The sequence below is a fragment of the Podarcis liolepis genome (genome assembly GCF_965112155.1).
Source record: "Podarcis liolepis genome assembly, chromosome: 9".
NCBI lineage: Eukaryota > Metazoa > Chordata > Lepidosauria > Squamata > Lacertidae > Podarcis > Podarcis liolepis.
This window is the reverse complement of record NC_139564.1, coordinates 29,131,141-29,150,463: the sequence shown is the minus strand read 5'-3', so window position 1 is coordinate 29,150,463 and position 19,323 is coordinate 29,131,141. Positions and strand designations below refer to the sequence as shown.

The window sequence follows — 19,323 nt, the reverse complement described above, 5'->3', positions numbered from 1 at the left end:
TGTGGGGAGACTAAAATGATATCCCACTTTATTTTTATATTTTTGAATACTGCCATTTCTGAGGTCAGATTTCTGCCCACTTATTCTTCCGTCCCGAGCAGAATGCAGAAGAAGGACCTTGCTGTTGGCAGCAGATGACGGCGTATTTATATCGCCCTGGAAGTTGGCATCCTCGATAAGCACGCGGGTGATCTGTTCCCATTAACACTCATTAAAGCCTCGGAGTGAGTTTTGCTCCACTTGGAGGAGAGCACTTAACCTAGAGCAGCCGAGATGCACCTGCAGTTGCATCTCTTAGAGCAGCGCCCTGTGGATCTCAAACGCCCTAGCATCAACTGGGGGCGAGAAATGTGCTCCCCCTCCTCCTTTTTGGCCTGTCAACAAAGTGGCTACACTTCTTCTCCTCCTTTCCCCCTTCCCTCCTCCCTCTGCTCTGCTTGCTAAAGGACTGATGCTCTCAGATGGTTGCTGACTTGCCTCCCTCCCTCTCCCTCCGTCCCTCCCTCCTTGCCTGCCTGCCTGAGTAATGAGCCTGTCCTAGCACGAGATAATGAAAAGGAGAGAGGAGGCAGAGCGGCCGGCCGGCTTCCGCCGCTTGGAGTGCCTTCCCTCGGTCCACGCTCAGATGCTTGCCTCTTCGACTAGCAGCAGCAGCAGCAGCATCCAGGGCAGCAGCCTGGCGAGGGAAGGCGGGAGGGAGCCTCTCGCCTTGATTGGCGAAGAGCTCCGCCGCCCCTTCGAGCTGCGCGGGTGTTCCCTGGCTGGCCAGCGCTTGCCTGCCGCCCGCCCTCTTCCTTTGCCCGGCACCAGCCAGTAAGTAGCTCCCGAAAGGGCGGGCGGGCGGCGCCGGCGCCTGCAGAGCAGCATCGCGGCGGCCGCGGGTCCACGCCAGCATGTCCAGCAAGGGCAAGAGGACCAAGGAGCAGGGCAGCCGAGTGACCTTCCCCCTCCAGCAGCAGCAGCAGCAAGGAGGCGACGACGGGGAGGACGAGGGGGCGCCCGAAGCGGAGCAGCAGCGCTCCAGCCGGGGCTGGAGGGGAGTCAATGGGGGGCTGGAGCCCCTCCAGCAGCAGCAGCAGGCGGTGAAAACCCACCGGGAAACCTACGGCTGCTACCCGCCCTCGCCGATGCTGGGCAGCATGTAAGTCCGACGCCCCCCCCCCCCAGCTACCCTAGCCGTCCTCCCCGTGGGTTAGGTCAACGAGGGATTCGGGGGGCGGGGAGCGCCCCCAGTTATGGGCGGGAAGGGATCCGCGGTTGATCTCCGTCGGAGGTTTGGGGATCAAAGTATTGGGATTTCTCTACCTCTGGCTCCTGGGCAACAAAGCGACCCGGATCAGCTTTCCTGGGTTTATGAGAGCGAGGGGCTCTTCCTCCTACTCCCGAGGAGACGGTGGCAAGGCAACAGGACCAGGAACTGTTGACTGCCGTCGAGGGAGGATCTGGTTAAAGGGGATCCCATTTGGTTGGGCTCCAGGTCGAAACGCTTAAAAGGCTAGCAGCGGAGAGAGAAAATAAGGCTGCCAAGAGTTGTCTCATCATAAGACTGGGCAGGGTGTTTTTACATGGGGGCTCCATGTTGTAAATGGGTTATCACAATGGAGTCATTGAATTTGACAACAGGTGTTTTTTTAAAAATAATAGTAATAATAATAACTGAATTTCCCTAGAAAGGGTAAATCCACATTAAATGGGGGTGAGGATATGGGCTGGCATTTCGGCACCAATTATTTGCATAGGTGCTGCAAAAAGCGATGCCATAATAAATACCTGTCTGAGTTGGAAAGTGAACTATTTTATTCAACAAGAAAGGATAGACATCAGGTGTGGGTGGGTGCAGGAATTCCTGCCTGCCATAGTTGTTAGTTGCTACTACTGTTTGTTGGGATTCTGTGTTCTCTGCATTCTGGAGTGTAGTCCTGATCCACTCCACTGATTGCTCTTGCAGTTTGCATTTGGAGTCGGACTGAGTGTGTCTGTACCTGCAGCACTCTGGTTCCAATCCACTTTTGTCCCCGAAAATGAATCTTTCTGCATTTTCCGTCAATATGCACTTTTTTTCTTTACAGAATTGCTGACTCCATTTTAAAGGTATCACCCAGAGCAAAAACTAACTTGTTCAATAATTCGCATGTACGAGAAGCAGCGGCGGCCACCAACATGGATGGCTTTGAAAGACAAATTATTGGAGGATAATTCTGTCCTTCACAACTAGCCATGGTGGCTATACAGCTGCCTTCTTGTTCAGAGATAGGATGCTTCTGAATAGTAGTAGCTGGAAACCACAGGAGGAGAGATTGCAGTTGTTCTCAGGTCCCACTTGCAGGCCTCCCATGAACATCTGGTTGGTCACTATGAGAATAGGAAGCTGTACTAGATGAGTCGCTGGCCTGATCTAGTAGGACCATTCTTTACGTTAAGTCATCTTATTCCTACCCCCCAATTTGCTGCAATTTGCTAAGGGGGGAGGTGGAACACGTGTGTGGAAAGAGAACCTTGAGAGAGACCATGGAAGCCTCTGTGCTTCGTTTCTTCTGAAAGAATTTAGAAGGTTAAATGAGCAAAAGCCGCTCCTTGCATGGGTTCAAATTCACCGTACAGCAATGGGGAAGTGACCTTTGTGAAGGAGAAAGGGAGGGACAATTGCCAAGAATAAGGAAGATTCTCAAGATCTGGGGCACTTTCAGATAAGCTGTCCCCAACCAGTCAAAGAACTTTCTAAAAGGGTGGGTTATAAAGTTGTAAAAAAAAAAAAAAATGAAATGAAGTGGGTGCTTGGTTGGAGAGCCAGTGTGGTGTAGTGTTAAGAGTGGCAGACTCGTAATCTGGTGAACTGGGTTCACGTCCCCACTCCTCCGCATGCAGCTGCTGGGTGACCTTGGGCCAGTCACACTTCTTTGAAGTCTCTCAGCCCCACTCACCTCACAGAGTGTTTGTTGTGGGGGAGGAAGGGAAAGGAGAATGTTAGCTGCTTTGAGACTCCTTCAGGTAGTGATAAAGCGGGATATCAAATCCAAACTCCTCCTCCTCTTCTTCTTGGTTTGCAAGGGTGGTTGTAACTATGGCAGCTAATTTAGCACCATGGTCATTGCCCCCTGCCCATGGATTTTGCTAGTCATTCTGGATTCCCCAGGCATTCACATGGGGGGAGCACACTCTCTGTATGTACTGAGGGTATATAACAGGACCGGCCATACCATTAGCAGAGTGAGACGGCTGCCTCAGGTGGCAGATGCTTAGGGCTGTGGGGTGGATGAAGCTGTGTGTGTGCTGTGCAATTTGGCCTGCAGCTGCCAAACTAGCCTGCTGTCCTTGGCTGTGGTGGAAGATGCTGTCCCATTGCCTGTGTTGATATAAGATGCAATTGCCAGTCCAGTTGGCTTCTGAACAAGGAATGATTTATCCTAGCTTAGCTTTTATTTTAGCAATATTGATATTTAAAGTTATAGTTGTTATTGTTTTAAGCTGCTTTAGGCACACTTTGCCTGGAAAGCAACATATAAATATTTTTAAATACAGTGGTACCTTGGGTTAAGTACTTAATTCATTCCGGAGGTCCGTTCTTAACCTGAAACTGTTCTTAACCTGAAGCACCACTTTAGCTAATGGGGCCTCCTGCTGCCGCTGCGCCGCCGGAGCACGATTTCTGTTCTCATCCTGAAGCAAAGTTCTTAACCTGAAGCACTATTTCTGGGTTAGCGGAGTTTGTAACCTGAAGCGTATGTAACCCAAGGTACCACTGTAATGGACAAGGGCACCATCTTGACCTTTGTCCCAGGCAGCAAAATGGCTTGCGCGGCCTCCGTTTCTTATGCCCTGCTTGAGAACTCACATAATGTACAAATGTTGTATCTGCAAATATTGCTGGACCGGCCAAAGGAACGAACGACGAGCTCTGTGACGAACGACGAGTAGGACAACTGAGAAATGGAGCTCTAAACAGGAGCCAAGATTTACGGAGTGCAGTGGTTAGTACAGACTAGTCACCTTCTTGTGTGATTTCCTGTCTCTTAATGTTGCATAGTGAAAAATTGCAGGTCTGGATGCACACCCACGGAATATAGATGTCAGGGACTGGAAAGTGAAGGATACAGCTGAGAAAATGGCTCAGGCAGAAAAGATGCTGGAATAATTGTACATGGGATCATTTCTGTTAGTGCTTGAGAGTTGACATGCGAGGTTAGAAAATGTCTCTTGGTGGAATGAAAAATGGATTTCTGTTTCACCAGAGCTAATGTGGAGCTGGAAAAATATTGAGGTCAGAGATGGTTGGCATGCAGTAAGCACAGGTGCCAAGCTTAATTTGAGCCAGGGCTCAGTGAAGCCTGGAAAATGTGAAATAACAATTGAGAGTTCCTCAATAATTGAAAAAGGACACAGTGCCTTTCCCCTCACTACCGTGCAACCACAACTGGTTACCACAGACCTTGGATTTTATTTCAAGCCATAGAAAGTGGATTCTGGGCAGGTGGTCTTCAGGAACTAGCCACTGATAGATGCATGTTCTCTTATTTGAATGTACTATGTAGAAGTCTTGACAGTCCGACTCACAGACGACCAAGAGTCTTGTGGCGTCTTAACAACCAACAACTAACTAATACATTGTAGCATAAGCTTTAGTCGACTACAGTCCACTTTATCATAGAATCATAGAACTGTAGAGTTGGAAGGACCCAGAGGATCATCTAGTCCAACCCACTGAAATGGAGGAATCTCAGCCAAAGCATCCATGACAAGTAACCATCCAACTTTTGTTTACAAACCTCCAAAGAAGGAGAGACCAGCTCTTACTGTCAGAAGGTTCTTCCTGATGTTTAGTTGGAATCTCCTTTCTTGTAACTTGAATCCATTAGTTTGTGTCTTACTCTCTGGAGCAGAAGAAAACAAGCTTGCTCCATCTTTCATGTGATATCCCATTAGATATTTGAATATGGCTATCATATCTCTTCAGTTTCCTTTTATCCAAGCTAAACATACCCAACTCCATCAACCATTCCTCATGAGGCTTGATTTCCAGACCCTGATTTTGGTCACCCTCCTCTGCACATGTTCCAGCTTGTTAGTATCCTTAAATTGTGGCACCCAGAACTGGACACAGTATTCCAGGTGTGGTCCGACCAAGGCGGAATAGAGCTGGACTATTACTTCCCTTGATCTGGACATAATACTTCTGTTGATGCAGCCTAGAATAGCGTTAGCTTTTTTTGCTGCTTCACTTCACTGTTGACTCATGTTAAGCTTGATGTATGAAGTGTTATCCTGATTTCTAGATATATATGGAAGAGGCAGGATTGTCAACAGTGTGGTCGGAGGAAGAGTGAAATGCAGACAGTACATAGGGAGATAAACTTAACATAGGCTGATAGTATAATTACAGTGGTACCTCGGGTTAAGAATTTAATTCGTTCCAGAGGTCCGTTCTTAACCTGAAACTGTTCTTAACCTGAAGCACCGCTTTAGCTAATGGGGCCTCCTGCTGCCGCCGCGCCGCCGGAGCATGATTTCTGTTCTCATTCTGAAGCAAAGTTCTTAACCCGAGGTTCTATTTCTGGGTTAGCGGAGTCTGTAACCTGAAGCGTATGTAACCCAAAGCGTATGTAACCCGAGGTACCACTGTATTAACACCTGTATTTTCTGCAAGTCATTTCCTTCTGACCTCACAGACCTAATTGTTTTCTGTCCCCCTGCCCCATATATATATATATATATATATATATATATATATATATATATGGAAATTTACAACACAGTTGTTTATAACCCTGCTGGAAATTGTTACAATGGAAGTCCTATTCATGTCTACCCAGAAGTAAATTTTTGACTTCCTAAATAACTGTGCAGCAAAAGTTTATGGTAGCCCTTTTCCTTTTTCAGTTTGTCTTGATATCCTGAGCAGAAGACAAAAGGCAGAATTTAGAAAAGGCCATGCATAAATTCTTAAACCCCACAGCCCACCAACCCCCATGGAACATGGGGGAAGCACATAGCTCACTGGTAGAACAGCTGCTTGGCATGTGTATGTGTCTCATACCCCAGCATCTCCAAATAGGGCTGGAAGAAACTCCTCCTTGAATCCCTGAAAAGCTGGTGCAAGTCAGTGCAGCCAATACTAAGCTACATGGAACAACAAGTCGGTTCCTATGTTCCTATTGGAAGAAATATTCTTCAGCACCCCCTGGTGTCTGTCCTTCACAGTCTCACAAAGCCATAGCACTCCCTACAAAGTTGCTGCTGAGCTACTTTCCTGCCTTTAAAAAAAAAACACAACAACATTTTTCCCCCAGAAGTCGGTCATAGAATTGGGAACATTCTGGGCAGTTTCTGTTGGGTACAGAAGCTTAGCAATCACTGACCTCTTTACAAAACCTAAAACATTCCTTTCTCTCTCTGATTTCATGCATTCTCAAGAAAGCTTTTATTAATATTTGCATTAAATAGATATAAAATCCTAACAGAAAGGAACATTTTAAATGTCCAAGCGAGAAGAGTTTATGAAAATGTGAGACAGCGGCTCAGTCTAGCATGCTTTAATATCCTGCTGAATACATTTAATTGACATTGAAAGCATTTGTTTAATAGACCCAGATGAGTCAGGGGTGTTTTTCTCAGACCGCTAGAATAGCTCCTGAGAAGCTCCACTTCCTGTGTCAGTTCAGTTCAGTTCTTGCAGCCGTTCTGTTCTGCTGCCAGTAAAAAAATAAATTACCTTTCCTCCGAACTTTTTTTTTGTATTTTCACATGGCCAAACAAATTTGTCAAAGTGAAGAATGTCACATTGGGAAAAGAAAAGAGATGGAGGACACTTAAAAGAAGATTCTAATTTGGAAGTTTTTGCTATCGTCTGGAGCTTATTTTTAAGTGGTAGTCTCTGTATGGTCTTTACTAAATGTACAAACAGGGAAGGATGGCTTTCAATATTTTTTTATTTAGACTTCTGGCCTATCTTGTACAAAGTATCCCCAAGGGACTCACAGTATAAAGGCCTTTCTATGTTTTGTTTTCCTGGGGACGTGGGTGGCGCTGTGGGTAAAACCTCAGTGCCTAGGACTTGCCGATCGTATGAGCGGTTCGAATCCCCACGGCGGGGTGAGCTCCCGTCATTCGGTCCCAGCTCCTGCCCACCTAGCAGTTCGAAAGCACTCTTAAGTGCAAGTAGATAAATAGGTACCGCTTTATAGCGGGAAGGTAAACGGCGTTTCCGTGTGCTGCGCTGGTCTGGCTTGCCAGCTGCAGCTTCGTCACGCTGGCCACGTGACCTGGAAGTGTCTTCGGACGGCGCCGGCTTACGGCCTCTAGAGCGAGATGAGCACGCAACCCTAGAGTCGGACACAACTGGCCCGCATGGGCAGGGGTACCTTTACCTTTTTATGTTTTGTTTAGGGGGAGTCCTTTGCCAGAACATTCTAGCAGTGCCTCTGTGAAGGACTATGTTTGTGGTATCATAGAACTTGGGAAGTCAGACCAACGGTCCATGATCTGGGATACCTCAGTTGGTAGGGCATGAGACTCTTAACCTCAGGGTTGTGGTTTGAACCCCATTCTGTCATGAATTTCACTGGTAACCTTGGGCCAGCCACAGTCTCCTAGGTTGTTGTAGGGATTAACTGAGGACGGGGTGAACCATGTACACTTTATGAAAAGGTGGGATATAAATGCAATAAATAAGCTCTTCCACGTACCTGCTCAAGAAAGCTGGCGGGGCCAGGCAGACGGAGATGTCATCTGCCAATCTGGCATCCAGAAATCTCCATGTGGTGGCAACTGGACGCGTGCCAGTCACAGAAAATGAATTTCTAACACTGTTTAGAGCAACACTACTGTCTGCTAGCACTATTAGAATGCACCCAACAGTAAGCCATGAAATGTACTTGGTGTTGGGTTTTTTTTTGTTTTTTGCCCTTGTACTATTTTATTTTATTGCAGATGTAAGTGTGTTATGTTATGATAGATTTTCCAGACTATCCCTGTAGAATTACAGGGAGAAAGTATGGACGGCCTACCATAGCAATTCCAGTTCTCCAACAATTAGTGTATGGAGATACCATAAGTGAAATAAGACATGAGATGGCAAAAGAGGGGAAATGGAAGTAAAGAAAGAAGCATATTCATTTCTAACTCCTCATCTATCAGCATAAAAGGAGCAGTGCAAGGTTTCCTACTAACCACATTCCCATTTATATCCCCCTCCCTAATTCCAACTGTTGTTTGCTCTTGTTCCTTTCCCATAATGGCCTATTCTCTCAAACACCCACTCCAACCACTTCCTGTGCCCTGCCGTTTCATACCCAGGGGAGATAAAGATTATGATTAAATGTATGCCAGCAATTCATTTTCTTTTCCTGTTTGTGGAGCAATAATACATTTCTTCCCAATGGTTTTTTTTTAAAAAAGCAATAAAATGCCTTGAGTTAGAATAAATTTTTGCCTCAGAGAATTATCTTTTCTGTTTATGGTGGGACATAGCCTGCTTTCACTTTTCAGTATTTTAGTCTTCGGGGATAACTCTGTTTCAATGTACACTTTATGAAAAGCTTCTGTTATGAGATCTTTGTTTTGAGTTATAAAATACAGTGTTTCTAAAGAGGCAATTAATTAAACTGAGGCTGGCGGCAAACCCAGAATATAAAATTAGGTGGGGGTTTTTTGGGTGGTGGACATCACTGTGCACCTCCTTAAGTCAAGAAAGAAAGCTGTTTGAATCTCCCCAATTATAACTTAAAATTGATTCATACAAGCAGTTCTGATTCCACCCCATGCTCCATCATAATTACCGTACTGTGCAGTGGAATCCACAAGAAATATGGAGCCCAATTTTAAGCGTGTTTTGTTGTCATTTAGTCATTTCCGACTCTTTGTGACCCCATGGACCAGAGCACGCCAGGCACTCCTGTCTTCCACTGCCTCCCGCAGCTTGGTCAAACTCATGCTGGTAGCTTCGAGAACACTGTCCAACCATCTTGTCCTCTGTCATCCCTTCTCCTTGTGCCCTCAATCTTTTCCAACATCAGGGTCTTTTCCAGGGAGTCTTCTCTTCTCATGAGGTGGCCAAAGTATTGGAGCCTCAGCTTCAGGATCTGTCCTTCCAGTGAGCACTCAGGGCTGATTTCTTTCAGAATGGATAGGTTTGATCTTCTTGCAGTCCATGGGACTCTCCAGCACCATAATTCAAAAGCATCAATTCTTCGGCGATCAGCCTTCTTTATGGTCCAGCTCTCACTTCCATAGATTACTACTGGGAAAACCATAGCTTTAACTATACGGACCTTTGTTGGCAAGGTGATATCTCTGCTTTTTAAGATGCTGTCTAGGTTTGTCATTGCTTTTCTCCCAAGAAGCAGGTGTCTTTTAATTTCGTGACTGCTGTCACCATCTGCAGTGATCATGGAACCCAAGAAAGTAAAATCTCTCACTGCCTCCATTTCTTCCCCTTCTATTTCCCAGGAGGTGATTGGACCAGTGGCCATGATCTTAGTTTTTTGGATGTTGAGCTTCAGAACATATTTTGCACTCTCCTCTTCCCTACATAGGTAAAGGTAAAGGGGACCCCTGACTATTAGGTCCAGTCGTGGCTGACTCTTGGGTTGTGGCGCTCATCTCGCTTTATTGGCCGAGAGAGCCGGCGTACAGCTTCCGGGTCATGTGGCCAGCATGAATAAGCCGCTTCTGGCAAACCAGAGCAGCACACGGAAATGCCGTTTACCTTCGCGCTGGAGTGATACCTATTTATCTACTTGCACTTTGACGTGCTTTTGAACTGCTAGGTTGGTAGGAGCAGGGACCGAGCAATGGGAGCTCACCCTGTCACGGGGATTTGAACCATCAACCTTCTGATCGGCAAGTCCTAGGCTCTGTGGTTTAACCCACAGCACCACCCGCATACAGGGAAGTAAATCTCCTGTATGTAGTTTATGCAGCTCCCAGTGAGTTTAGGTAACAGAAAAATAAAATTATTATTTAAATAATACATTGGTCTCTGAAACCTGGTATGGCAGCTCTTCACATTGGTCTTTGTACCACATTGGTACAGCATAAGAAGGTGCCTTATACCAATTAGCATCATTTGTCCATCCAGCCCAGTTTTGTCCACTCTGGCAGTGGCTCTTCAGGTCACAAACACCTGATCATGTTAGCTGGGAATGTGAAGGGTTGAGCCTGGGACCTTCTGAGTGCAGTACATGTGCTATACAACAGAGCTGTGGTCCATCTTCTCTGTATTTGGCTGATTTATAACCCTGGGCCCTGCATATCCTCTCCATATGGTTATGGCTCGTTCTCTGTAACAACAACAACAACTGAAGCCACAAATACCTTGGACAATGGCACCGCTACGGAACCTAGAGTTCAGACCGGCTCAGCATGAGCATCATGGGATGCTACAAGTTCTGTGGAGTTAGCAGGAAAGTGTGTGCATAGGAATTATTTTTATTCAGTGGTGCCCCGCAAGACGAAATTAATTCGTTCCGCAATTTTTGCCGTCTAGCGAATTTTTCTTCTTGCGAAGCACGGTTTAAACGGTTTAACAAACTCGCGAGACGTTTTCGTCTTGCGAAGCAAGCCCATAGGGGAATTCGTCTTGCGAGGCAAATCGCGAATGAAAAAACCTTTCGTCTAGCGAGTTTTTTGTCTTGCGAGGCATTCGTCTTGCGGGGCACCACTGTTCATTGAATTTGTATCCCGCCCTTCCTTCTGAATGTGTATCGGTGTGTATGTTTGTATGAATGAATGAATGAATGAATGAATGAGAGTGGCTTCCACATTACATATGGGGGGAGGGGAGGAAAGAAACTGGGCTAGAAATAAGTAGGAAGATAGTGAAGAGGAAGGCCCAGCGCTCTGTGGTAGGACATGTAGTTTAATGTGTAAGAGGCTGCCTGTTTAATTTTTGCAATTCCCAGTTAAATACTCTTACGCAGTAGGTAGGTCAGGCATCTTCTAACATAGTTCCTCTGTCTCTGGGAACAGCAACTGTGACAATGCTTGGCAGAAGAGACCCTTTGACACACTGCAATTGTTCAGTGCAGTTGTGAATCTCCTTGCCATGCCCTGGCTTCATGCCTATACAGCCTTGTGGGATCTGCACTGCGCTCAGGCTCCCAGCCACCAGATCCAAATAGAATCAGGCCAACTAGTTCAGTTGCTCTCTCCTGGGATCTGCGTGCCTGCAAGGCGATGTTGGTGCTAGGTCATTGTGCTGTACATTGCTTCCTCTCTTAGAGATACTAAGATTTGCAAGTTGCAACCTATTTCTTCTGTCCTAAAGCAGTAGGAAGGGAACATGCAAAACCCAGTTTAAGAGTTGAAGCATTTACCTTTGGCATTCTGGGGCAGCATAGTGGCCAAAACAATGGCTGTCACTTGGATGGTCCAGATTACATTATCACTCAGCTGTGAGTCTTGCCTAAAACCACACCAAGCCACTCTTGTCTCAACTTTAGTCCTCCATATGTAATGTTATGATGATAACACTGAGGGTAGCAATTCTGGCAAGTTTTAGAAAAGTTGCCGCAAAGCTTCCTGAGATAATATGTGTGTAGTGCTTTGAACATCCTAGAGCATGATACATGTCTGATATGAAGAACCTGTGGCCCTCCAAGTGAGGCTGGATTCCAGCTCCCATCATCCTTCATTATTTCCCATCATCCTTCATTATTTGCTGTGTTGATGGGAGTTGGAGTCCAACAGCATGCTTGGGACCAAAGGTTTCCCACCCCTGATTATGCTATGTTTTATGTTATTATGTTATTAAATTTATATACTGCCCTATACCCGGAATCAGGGTGGTTCACAGAACATGTTACAATGTCATCCTGAGGGTTTTTTTTCCCCACTGAGGCTGTGGACTGATGATATAATTGTTGTTGTTTAGTCGTTTAGTCGTGTCCGACTCTTCGTGATCCCATGGACCAGAGCACGCCAGGCACTCCTGTCTTCCACTGCCTCCCGCAGTTTGGTCAAACTCATGCTGGTAGCTTTGAGAACACAACTACTGAGAAGGCCCTCTGCCTGGTTCCCTGTAACTTCACTTCTCTCAATGAGGGAACCACCAGAAGGTCCTCTGATCTGGATCTCCATGTCTGGGCTGAATGATGGGGGTGGAGATGCTCCTTCAAGTATACAGGGTCAAAGCCATTTAGGGCTTTAAAGGCCAGCATCAACATTTTGAATTGTGCTCAGAAACATTTGTTGTTGTTTAGTCATGTCCGACTCTTCGTGACCCCATGGATCAGAGCACGCCAGGCACTCCTGTCTTCCACTGCCTCCCGTAGTTTGGTCAAACTCATGTTGATAGCTTTGAGAACACTGTCCAACCATCTCGTCCTCTGTCGTCCCCTTCTCCTTGTGCCCTCCATCCTTCCCAACATCACGGTATTTTCCAGGGAGTCTTCTCTTCTCATGAGGTGGCCAAAGTATTGGAGCCTCAGCTTCAGGATCTGTCCTTCCAGTGAGCACTCAGGGCTGATTTCCTTCAGAATGGATAGGTTTGGTCTTCTTGCAGTCCATGGGACTCTCAAGAGTCTCCTCCAGCACCATAATTCAAAAGCATCGATTCTTCGGCAATCGGCCTTCTTTTTGGTCCAGCTCTCACTTCCATACATCACTACTGGGAACACTATAGCTTTAACTATACGGACCTTTGTTGGCAAGGTGATGTCTCTGCTTTTTAAGATGCTGTCTAGATGATATAATAGTAATTGTAATTATAATTATCTGGATGGACAATAATGCGACTCTCTAAGATGGCTTGAGTAGAGGAGGACTGCCATTAAGAGCCCTATGGAATGAATAACACTAGCATCATTTTCATTCCGCCCTCGGCCTCTGCATGTTGGAGGTTGCTGACTGGAATGCATTTTCTGCAGTCTGTCCCACCCAGCTGCCATAGCAGCAGATGTAACTCTGCTCTATGCTGTTCCTAGAGCTCAATCAATCAACCTAACAGGACATGCTTAAGCAACAGGACACCAGAGACCAAGGGACATGTGGGCGTGTGCACATTCCTGGTTTAAAGTGTTCCTTGCTCTCATTCTGCCCCTCTATAAATTATTGTAGAAGAAAGTTGCTTAACTTTTCCCAAGTGTAGCTATATACAGTGGTACCTTGGGTTAAGTACTTAATTCATTCCGGAGGTCCGTTCTTAACCTGAAACTGTTCTTAACTTGAAGCACCACTTTAGCTAATGGGGCCTCCCGTTGCCGCCGCACTGCCGAAACACGATTTCTATTCTCATCCTGAAGCAAAGTTCTTAACCTGAGGTACTATTTCTGGGTTAGCGGAGTCTGTAACCTGAAGCGTATGTAACCTGAGTTACCACTGTACAAGCAGACTTCGTCATACGGTATTTCACAGCCACTGTGCACTGGGGTACACAGAAGCCAGCAGCCCTGTTTTTGTTAGAAAGTAGGTACTTTCCTCTTGAATTGCATTTTAATTTGAAGCTCATATGCTCCGCAGTGTGAAGCATGTGCTAATGAAGCAAGTGTGGCTAAAGGTAATCCAAAATCCAGTACTAATTAACTTGCAATAAAAGCCCTCCTGATTCTGATGTGTACTGATGTGTTCTGATCCATGCAAATACCTAAAAGAAAAAAAATTCTGAGGCTGTAAGTGAGCATTGCTATTCTGGGAGTAATTCCCTGGTATTGCTGCAGAAAGTTTCCTGAAAACATCTCTCAGTGCAGGAAGGCTTTCAGCTGGCACAAATCCCAGTAAGGCTCCCATTGCCAACATTATGTAGATATTATTAATTTATTTAAAAGGTTTCCCTGCCACTTTCACCTGCACTAGGAACATAGTTTTCCCCTAAGTGGATTTATTATGACAGTTGCATCAACTCACTTCCAGAATTACAGCTTCCACACTCTACCCACTTACCTGAGAGTAAACCCAATTAAATTCCGCCGCACTTACATCTGAACAGATATGTACAGGATTTCACTGTACATTTGTTTATATCACTAGGGCGTGAATATGACACCAGAGCAAGTTTAGAGAACAGTAAATGCCCTGAAAGGAACAGGGGCTCTTCCCTGTATTCACTTGGGTGCCCTACCCCTGAGGAAGGAGCAGTCAAAAGCAAGGGGGCATGTTCCAAAAATGTCAAAAGAATGGCACCAAGTCTCATCAGGTCAGCTCTATATCAGACTTCATTCAAGTTATGATTTGTCCCAAACAGTAGGGACAGTCAGTTCCTTCCAGAGATGCTTCCAAGTTCCAGGAAAGTTTCTTCCACAAGGAAAACAAGGGTCTTGTGCCTCAGTGACTTTAGCAGGGTTAAATCCAGGCTGTAATAATAATAATAATAATAATAATAATAATAATAATAATAATAATAATTTATTTATACCCCGCCCATCTGGCTGAGTTTCCCCAGCCACTCTGGGTAGCTTCCAACAGTACACTAAAATAAAATAAAATAATCTATTAAACATTAAAAGCTTCCCTAAACAGGGCTGCCTTCAGATGTCTTCTCAAAGTCTGGTAGTTGTTTTTCTCTTTGAAATCTGGTGGGAGGGCGATCCACAGGGCGGATGCCACTACTAAGAAGGCCCTCTGCATGGTTCCTTGTAACATGGCTTATTGCAGCAAGGGAACCGCCAGAAGGCCCTTGGCGCTGGACCTCAGTGTCCGGGTAGAACAGTGGGGGTGGAGACGCTCCTTCAGGTATACTGGACCGAGGTCGTTTAGGGCTTTAAAGGTCAGCACCAAAACTTTGAATTGTGCTCGGAAACGTACTGGGAGCCAGTGCAGGCCTTTCAAGAGAAAGCGTACTCTGTTCTTAGGCCATGCCCAATAGAGCTTGGTGGAACAGTCTGAAGAAGACCTTTCAACAGGGAAGTAAGAACTCTCCCCCCCCCCCAGTCTCTGTGGAAGCACCTTATTTAGGCTTCCAGCTTGACCAACCTGCTCCCTATGTCTCCATTGGGCTTTTCCAACTTCTTCTCTCTGTCTTTATATATCATTCCTGCCTCCCCTCCTTTCTGCCTAAGGCACAGAAGATGAGCTCCTTCACTGCCATCAACCTGCTGATGGAGAGCACCCCACCTTTCTCCCACAGGTGGAATCTCCAGGCAATGTCCAGATGTGGTCTCCTCATTGCCTGGTTAGTGCATACTTGCTTGTATCTGGGCCTAATTAAAGAGCCAGGTGCCAGCAAATGTGGCAAATGGTTCTACGCTTCGGTTTCCACCTCAGTTGTATGCATCAACTTTTTAATAATATAGTTCTTTATACTTTTTTTTCTTCTAAAATGTGAATAGACAGAGGAAGGAACTCCTGTCCCCCTCAGTACAACCCCAAACAAGCAACACTATTCACCCACCTCACAGAGTAAAAGGAAGACCAGGTTGGGGGGAAAACATCAAAAATCACCCTCAATTTAAGTGGATATAGTATTATCAAGATCTTAACAACGTGCACAGGTAATCAAAGAGAAAGAAAGTACATTCCTTTTGTTTCGTTGAACAGAAATTGGAGACCCCAGTGGACCCAAGACAAAGTCTGTTTCCATTACCTAGAGCTCCCCATAAGAGCCCTACTGACTTATGTAGTGCTGGAACAGCTCTGCTGTGCTCCTGTATGTAAGTGTATTCAATAAAAAGGAACCATATGGTTGCAAATTGATCTCTCTCTATTTGCCCCCTAATAACTTGCCATTTATGCGAAAGCTTTTCTAACAGGGCTATATGCCAAATCTTAACAATACCAATCGTCTACATCAGTGCACTTAAAACCATTCCACAGCTTTGCTATTGTCACACTAGCTGCAAATAAAAGGTGAATAATTAACTCCTGATTTGCTAGGTCCCTCTTTGGACTATCAAACAAATTCAGCATCTGTTGTATGCATTTGCCAAAGGTTATTAATTCAAGACACAATTCTGAATTTGGATGGTGGCAGAAGAGAGCTTAAGAGCCTTTCAGTTTGCACATTCAAGAACTACAGCTGCCATTTTTAGCTATATATTCTGGTAATGTTTTGCTGGGTTTAGCTTTGTAAGTAGCAAATGCTTTCAAATTCCATTAATTAAAGTTTGAGAGAGAAGGTTGTTTTTAAACAGCACCCTATAGCCTTTAAATTTAAAACAGAATATTTAGGTAAAAAATAATAATGGCTGCTAATGGTGTGCATTTTTTAATTCAGGCAATATTGCTGCTTATTCATACGAGTCTTCAGGGCCAACCTGAGTCATGTTGTTGCCTTGAGTGAAGGATAAGATGGCGCCACATCTCCCCAGTCCCATCTGCAGAAGCTTGCAAGGCAGGCCATTCAAACCTTGTTTCAGCACTGATTATGGAACAGCATCCCCTTAAGGCTGTTTTAGAGGGCTCAGGACAGGCTTTTTGGCTCACACTGCTCTCTCATCCCAACAACTTGCTGCTACTACCCACTTCCCAGTATCTGCTGCCTTAGGTGGCATTTGCCCCCTGTCTAATGGCAGGGCTGGCGCTTCTAGTATTGTATACTTTGTCTCAGTTTGCTGCAGTGCGTCACAGTGGATGTTCTTTACAAAATGTTTCAAATTATAAACATATTCTAAGATTAAAAATTTTCCCTCCAACTTTTCCGGCAGTTCAGTATTTGTTGGGGGGGGGAGGGGAAGAAAGACTGGGGTGAGATACCGCATTTTTCGCTCTATAAGACGCACCCAACCATAAGACGCACCTAGTTTTTAGAGGAGGAAAACAAGAAACAAGAAAGCAACACAAAGCCTCTTGGGCAAAGAGGCAGGAACGCTCCGGCTGTGCTCAAGAGGCTTTGCGTGGCTATCCCTGAAGCCAGAAGAGCAAGAGGGATCGCTGTGCACTGATCCCTCTTGCTCTTCTGGCTTCAGCGATAGCTGCACAGCCTGCATTTGCTCCATAAGACGCACACACATTTTGCCTTACTTTTTAGGAGGGAAAAAGTGTGTCTTATAGAGCGAAAAATACGGTAAATGGGAAATACTGTCATACCTCATGTTACAGCTGCTTCAGGTTACGTGCTTTCGGGTTGCGGACGGCGGGAAACCCGGAAGTACCGGAACGGGTTACTACTGAGTTTTGCCGCATGCACAGGAGCGCCAGATCGCACCGGTGTCTGCGCAGACGCGGCACTTCAGGATGTGAACGCTGCAGGTTGCAAATGTGCCTCCGTCATGGATTACGTCCGCAACCCGAGGTTCCACTGTATAAATTGTTTGTGTGTCCCTTTGTGAAACATGAATGGGAATACAGTGGTACCTCGGGTTACAAACACTTTGGGTTACAGACTCCGCTAAACTGGAAATAGTACCTCGGGTTAAGAACTTTACCTCAGGATGAGATGCAGAAATTGTGTGCTGGTGGCACGGCAGCAGCGGGAGGCCCCATTAGCTAAAGTGGTGCTTCAGGTTAAGAACAGTTTCAGGTTACGAACGGACCTCTGGAACGAATTAAGTTCGTAACCAGAGGTACCACTGTATTGAAAAAGAATATGTACCTACCCAGTGATGAAAAAATTCCCATCATGGTCTCACACTAACATGCCAGGACTCCATCCTTTCATGCTAACATGAACCACTTCTCTAGAAGACTTCCAGAAAATCCCCCATTTCTACAAGTTATTTTTTAATAATTGCCCTTCTAGCAAATCATAGAATCATAGAGTTGGAAGAGACCACAAGGGCCATCGAGTCCAACCCCCTGCCAAGCAGGAAACACCATCAGAGCACTCCTGACATATGGTTGTCAAGCCTCTGCTTAAAGAACTCCAAAGAAGGAGACTCCACCACACTCCTTGGCAGCAAATTCCACTGTCAAACAGCTCTTACTGTCAGGAAGTTCTTCCTAATGTTTAGGTGGAATCTTCTTTCTTGTAGTTTGGATCCATTGCTCCGTGTCCGCTTCTCTGGAGCAGCAGAAAACAACCTTTCTCCCTCCTCTATGTGACATCCTTTTATATATTTGAACATGGCTATCATATCACCCCTTAACCTCCTCTTCTCCAGGCTAAACATGCCCAGCTCCCTTAGCCGTTCCTCATAAGGCATCGTTTCCAGGCCTTTGACCATTTTGGTTGCCCTCCTCTGGACACGTTCCAGTTTGTCAGTGTCCTTCTTGAACTGTCGTGCCCAGAACTGGACACAATGTTTTTAATAATAGATATTAAGTCTGACAGGAAATCATTAGGAGCAAATTTGGTTTTTAACTTTTTTTTAATTACTGCAGTTAGTTTAGAACTTGGTCCAGTTAGAGGTGGGTAGAAAAAGAGGACTGCACCCATTCACAAATTCTCAGAGAGTGTGCTACTCAGTCTGTTAGTGGCAGGTGTTTTTAGAAAGCGTTTTGTAATATGATCTGTTAATGAGCACTTTAGATTCTTTCCCCCCTGTTGAAGACCTTATGATACTCAAAACATGCTAGGATAATTTTTTTTATCACATTTTCATGGGAAACAAACACTCTTGCATCTTTTGTGATTTCCACTATGTTTAAAATTTAGATTGATTGAAATACCATTATTGTAAAACATGCTAGCTGTAATTTTCAAAGCAAAATAACTGAGTTTGCCTGCTACCCAGTGTTTGCACTCTACCATTCTCAACCTTGGTGTCCTCCAGGTACTTTGAACTACAACTCCCATCATCGCTGACCATTGGCCATGCTGGCTGTGGTTGCACCTCTGCTTTCTACCTTACCTGTTGGTTTTGAGTTAACAAGTGTATGACCATTTGAGTATGGCTTTTTTTGCACAGGCTGTTGGGGGCTAGTTTTCCATGCTCTCAGTTGATAAGGACAAACAGGATAGAGTAATTAACCTAGTGTCTGCTACAATTAATAACTTTTTTGTTTCATTGATTTCAGGAGGACTGTTAAGTGTTCTCCCCCTTTGAAATTGATTGGACTGTAAAGTGCTTAACTGTGGCATAGTGAGTTTTGGTGTCTAATTCTTGAACTGTTACAGCAACAATATTTTCATTAACATTGATTATTATTATAATTGCTATTTTATTTAAACATGGCATTATTCCTGAAGGTCTCAGGACTACTTTCCTAGTAACCATATATTTAAAACATACTTCAATAATAACTAACATTTATCACAGTAAATTCCACCCCCATGCAATCTCCTGCCAGAAAATTTATCACAAGCAACCGCCATTACACAGTAAGCAGATTAAAAAAACACATCGGCATTAAATTCTCAAACTTCAATAGCCAATTTGGTTGTGCAGGAATTACAGTGCATCTTGGTTCCTTATTTTATTTGATTATATATGTTCCCTTTAGCTAGCTATCTGGATATGCAGGACCACAGAAAAGAAAAATCCTTTTTCAAATGCCAGGCAAGAAATACAAGCTACT

The 19,323-nt window shown here is 45.0% G+C and overlaps 1 protein-coding gene across 1 annotated transcript in view; it reads left to right on the top strand.

Annotated features, from left to right (window-relative positions):
• Positions 1-455: 455 nt before the first annotated feature.
• The window catches only part of TRPC3 (transient receptor potential cation channel subfamily C member 3), a 66,799-nt gene continuing 47,931 nt past the window's right edge, over positions 456-19,323 (top strand). The window contains exon 1 of the mRNA XM_083460335.1: positions 456-1,141. Coding sequence (XP_083316461.1) covers positions 894-1,141 — 248 coding nt within the window. The 5' untranslated portion in view covers positions 456-893. The remainder of the gene's footprint in view (positions 1,142-19,323) is intronic.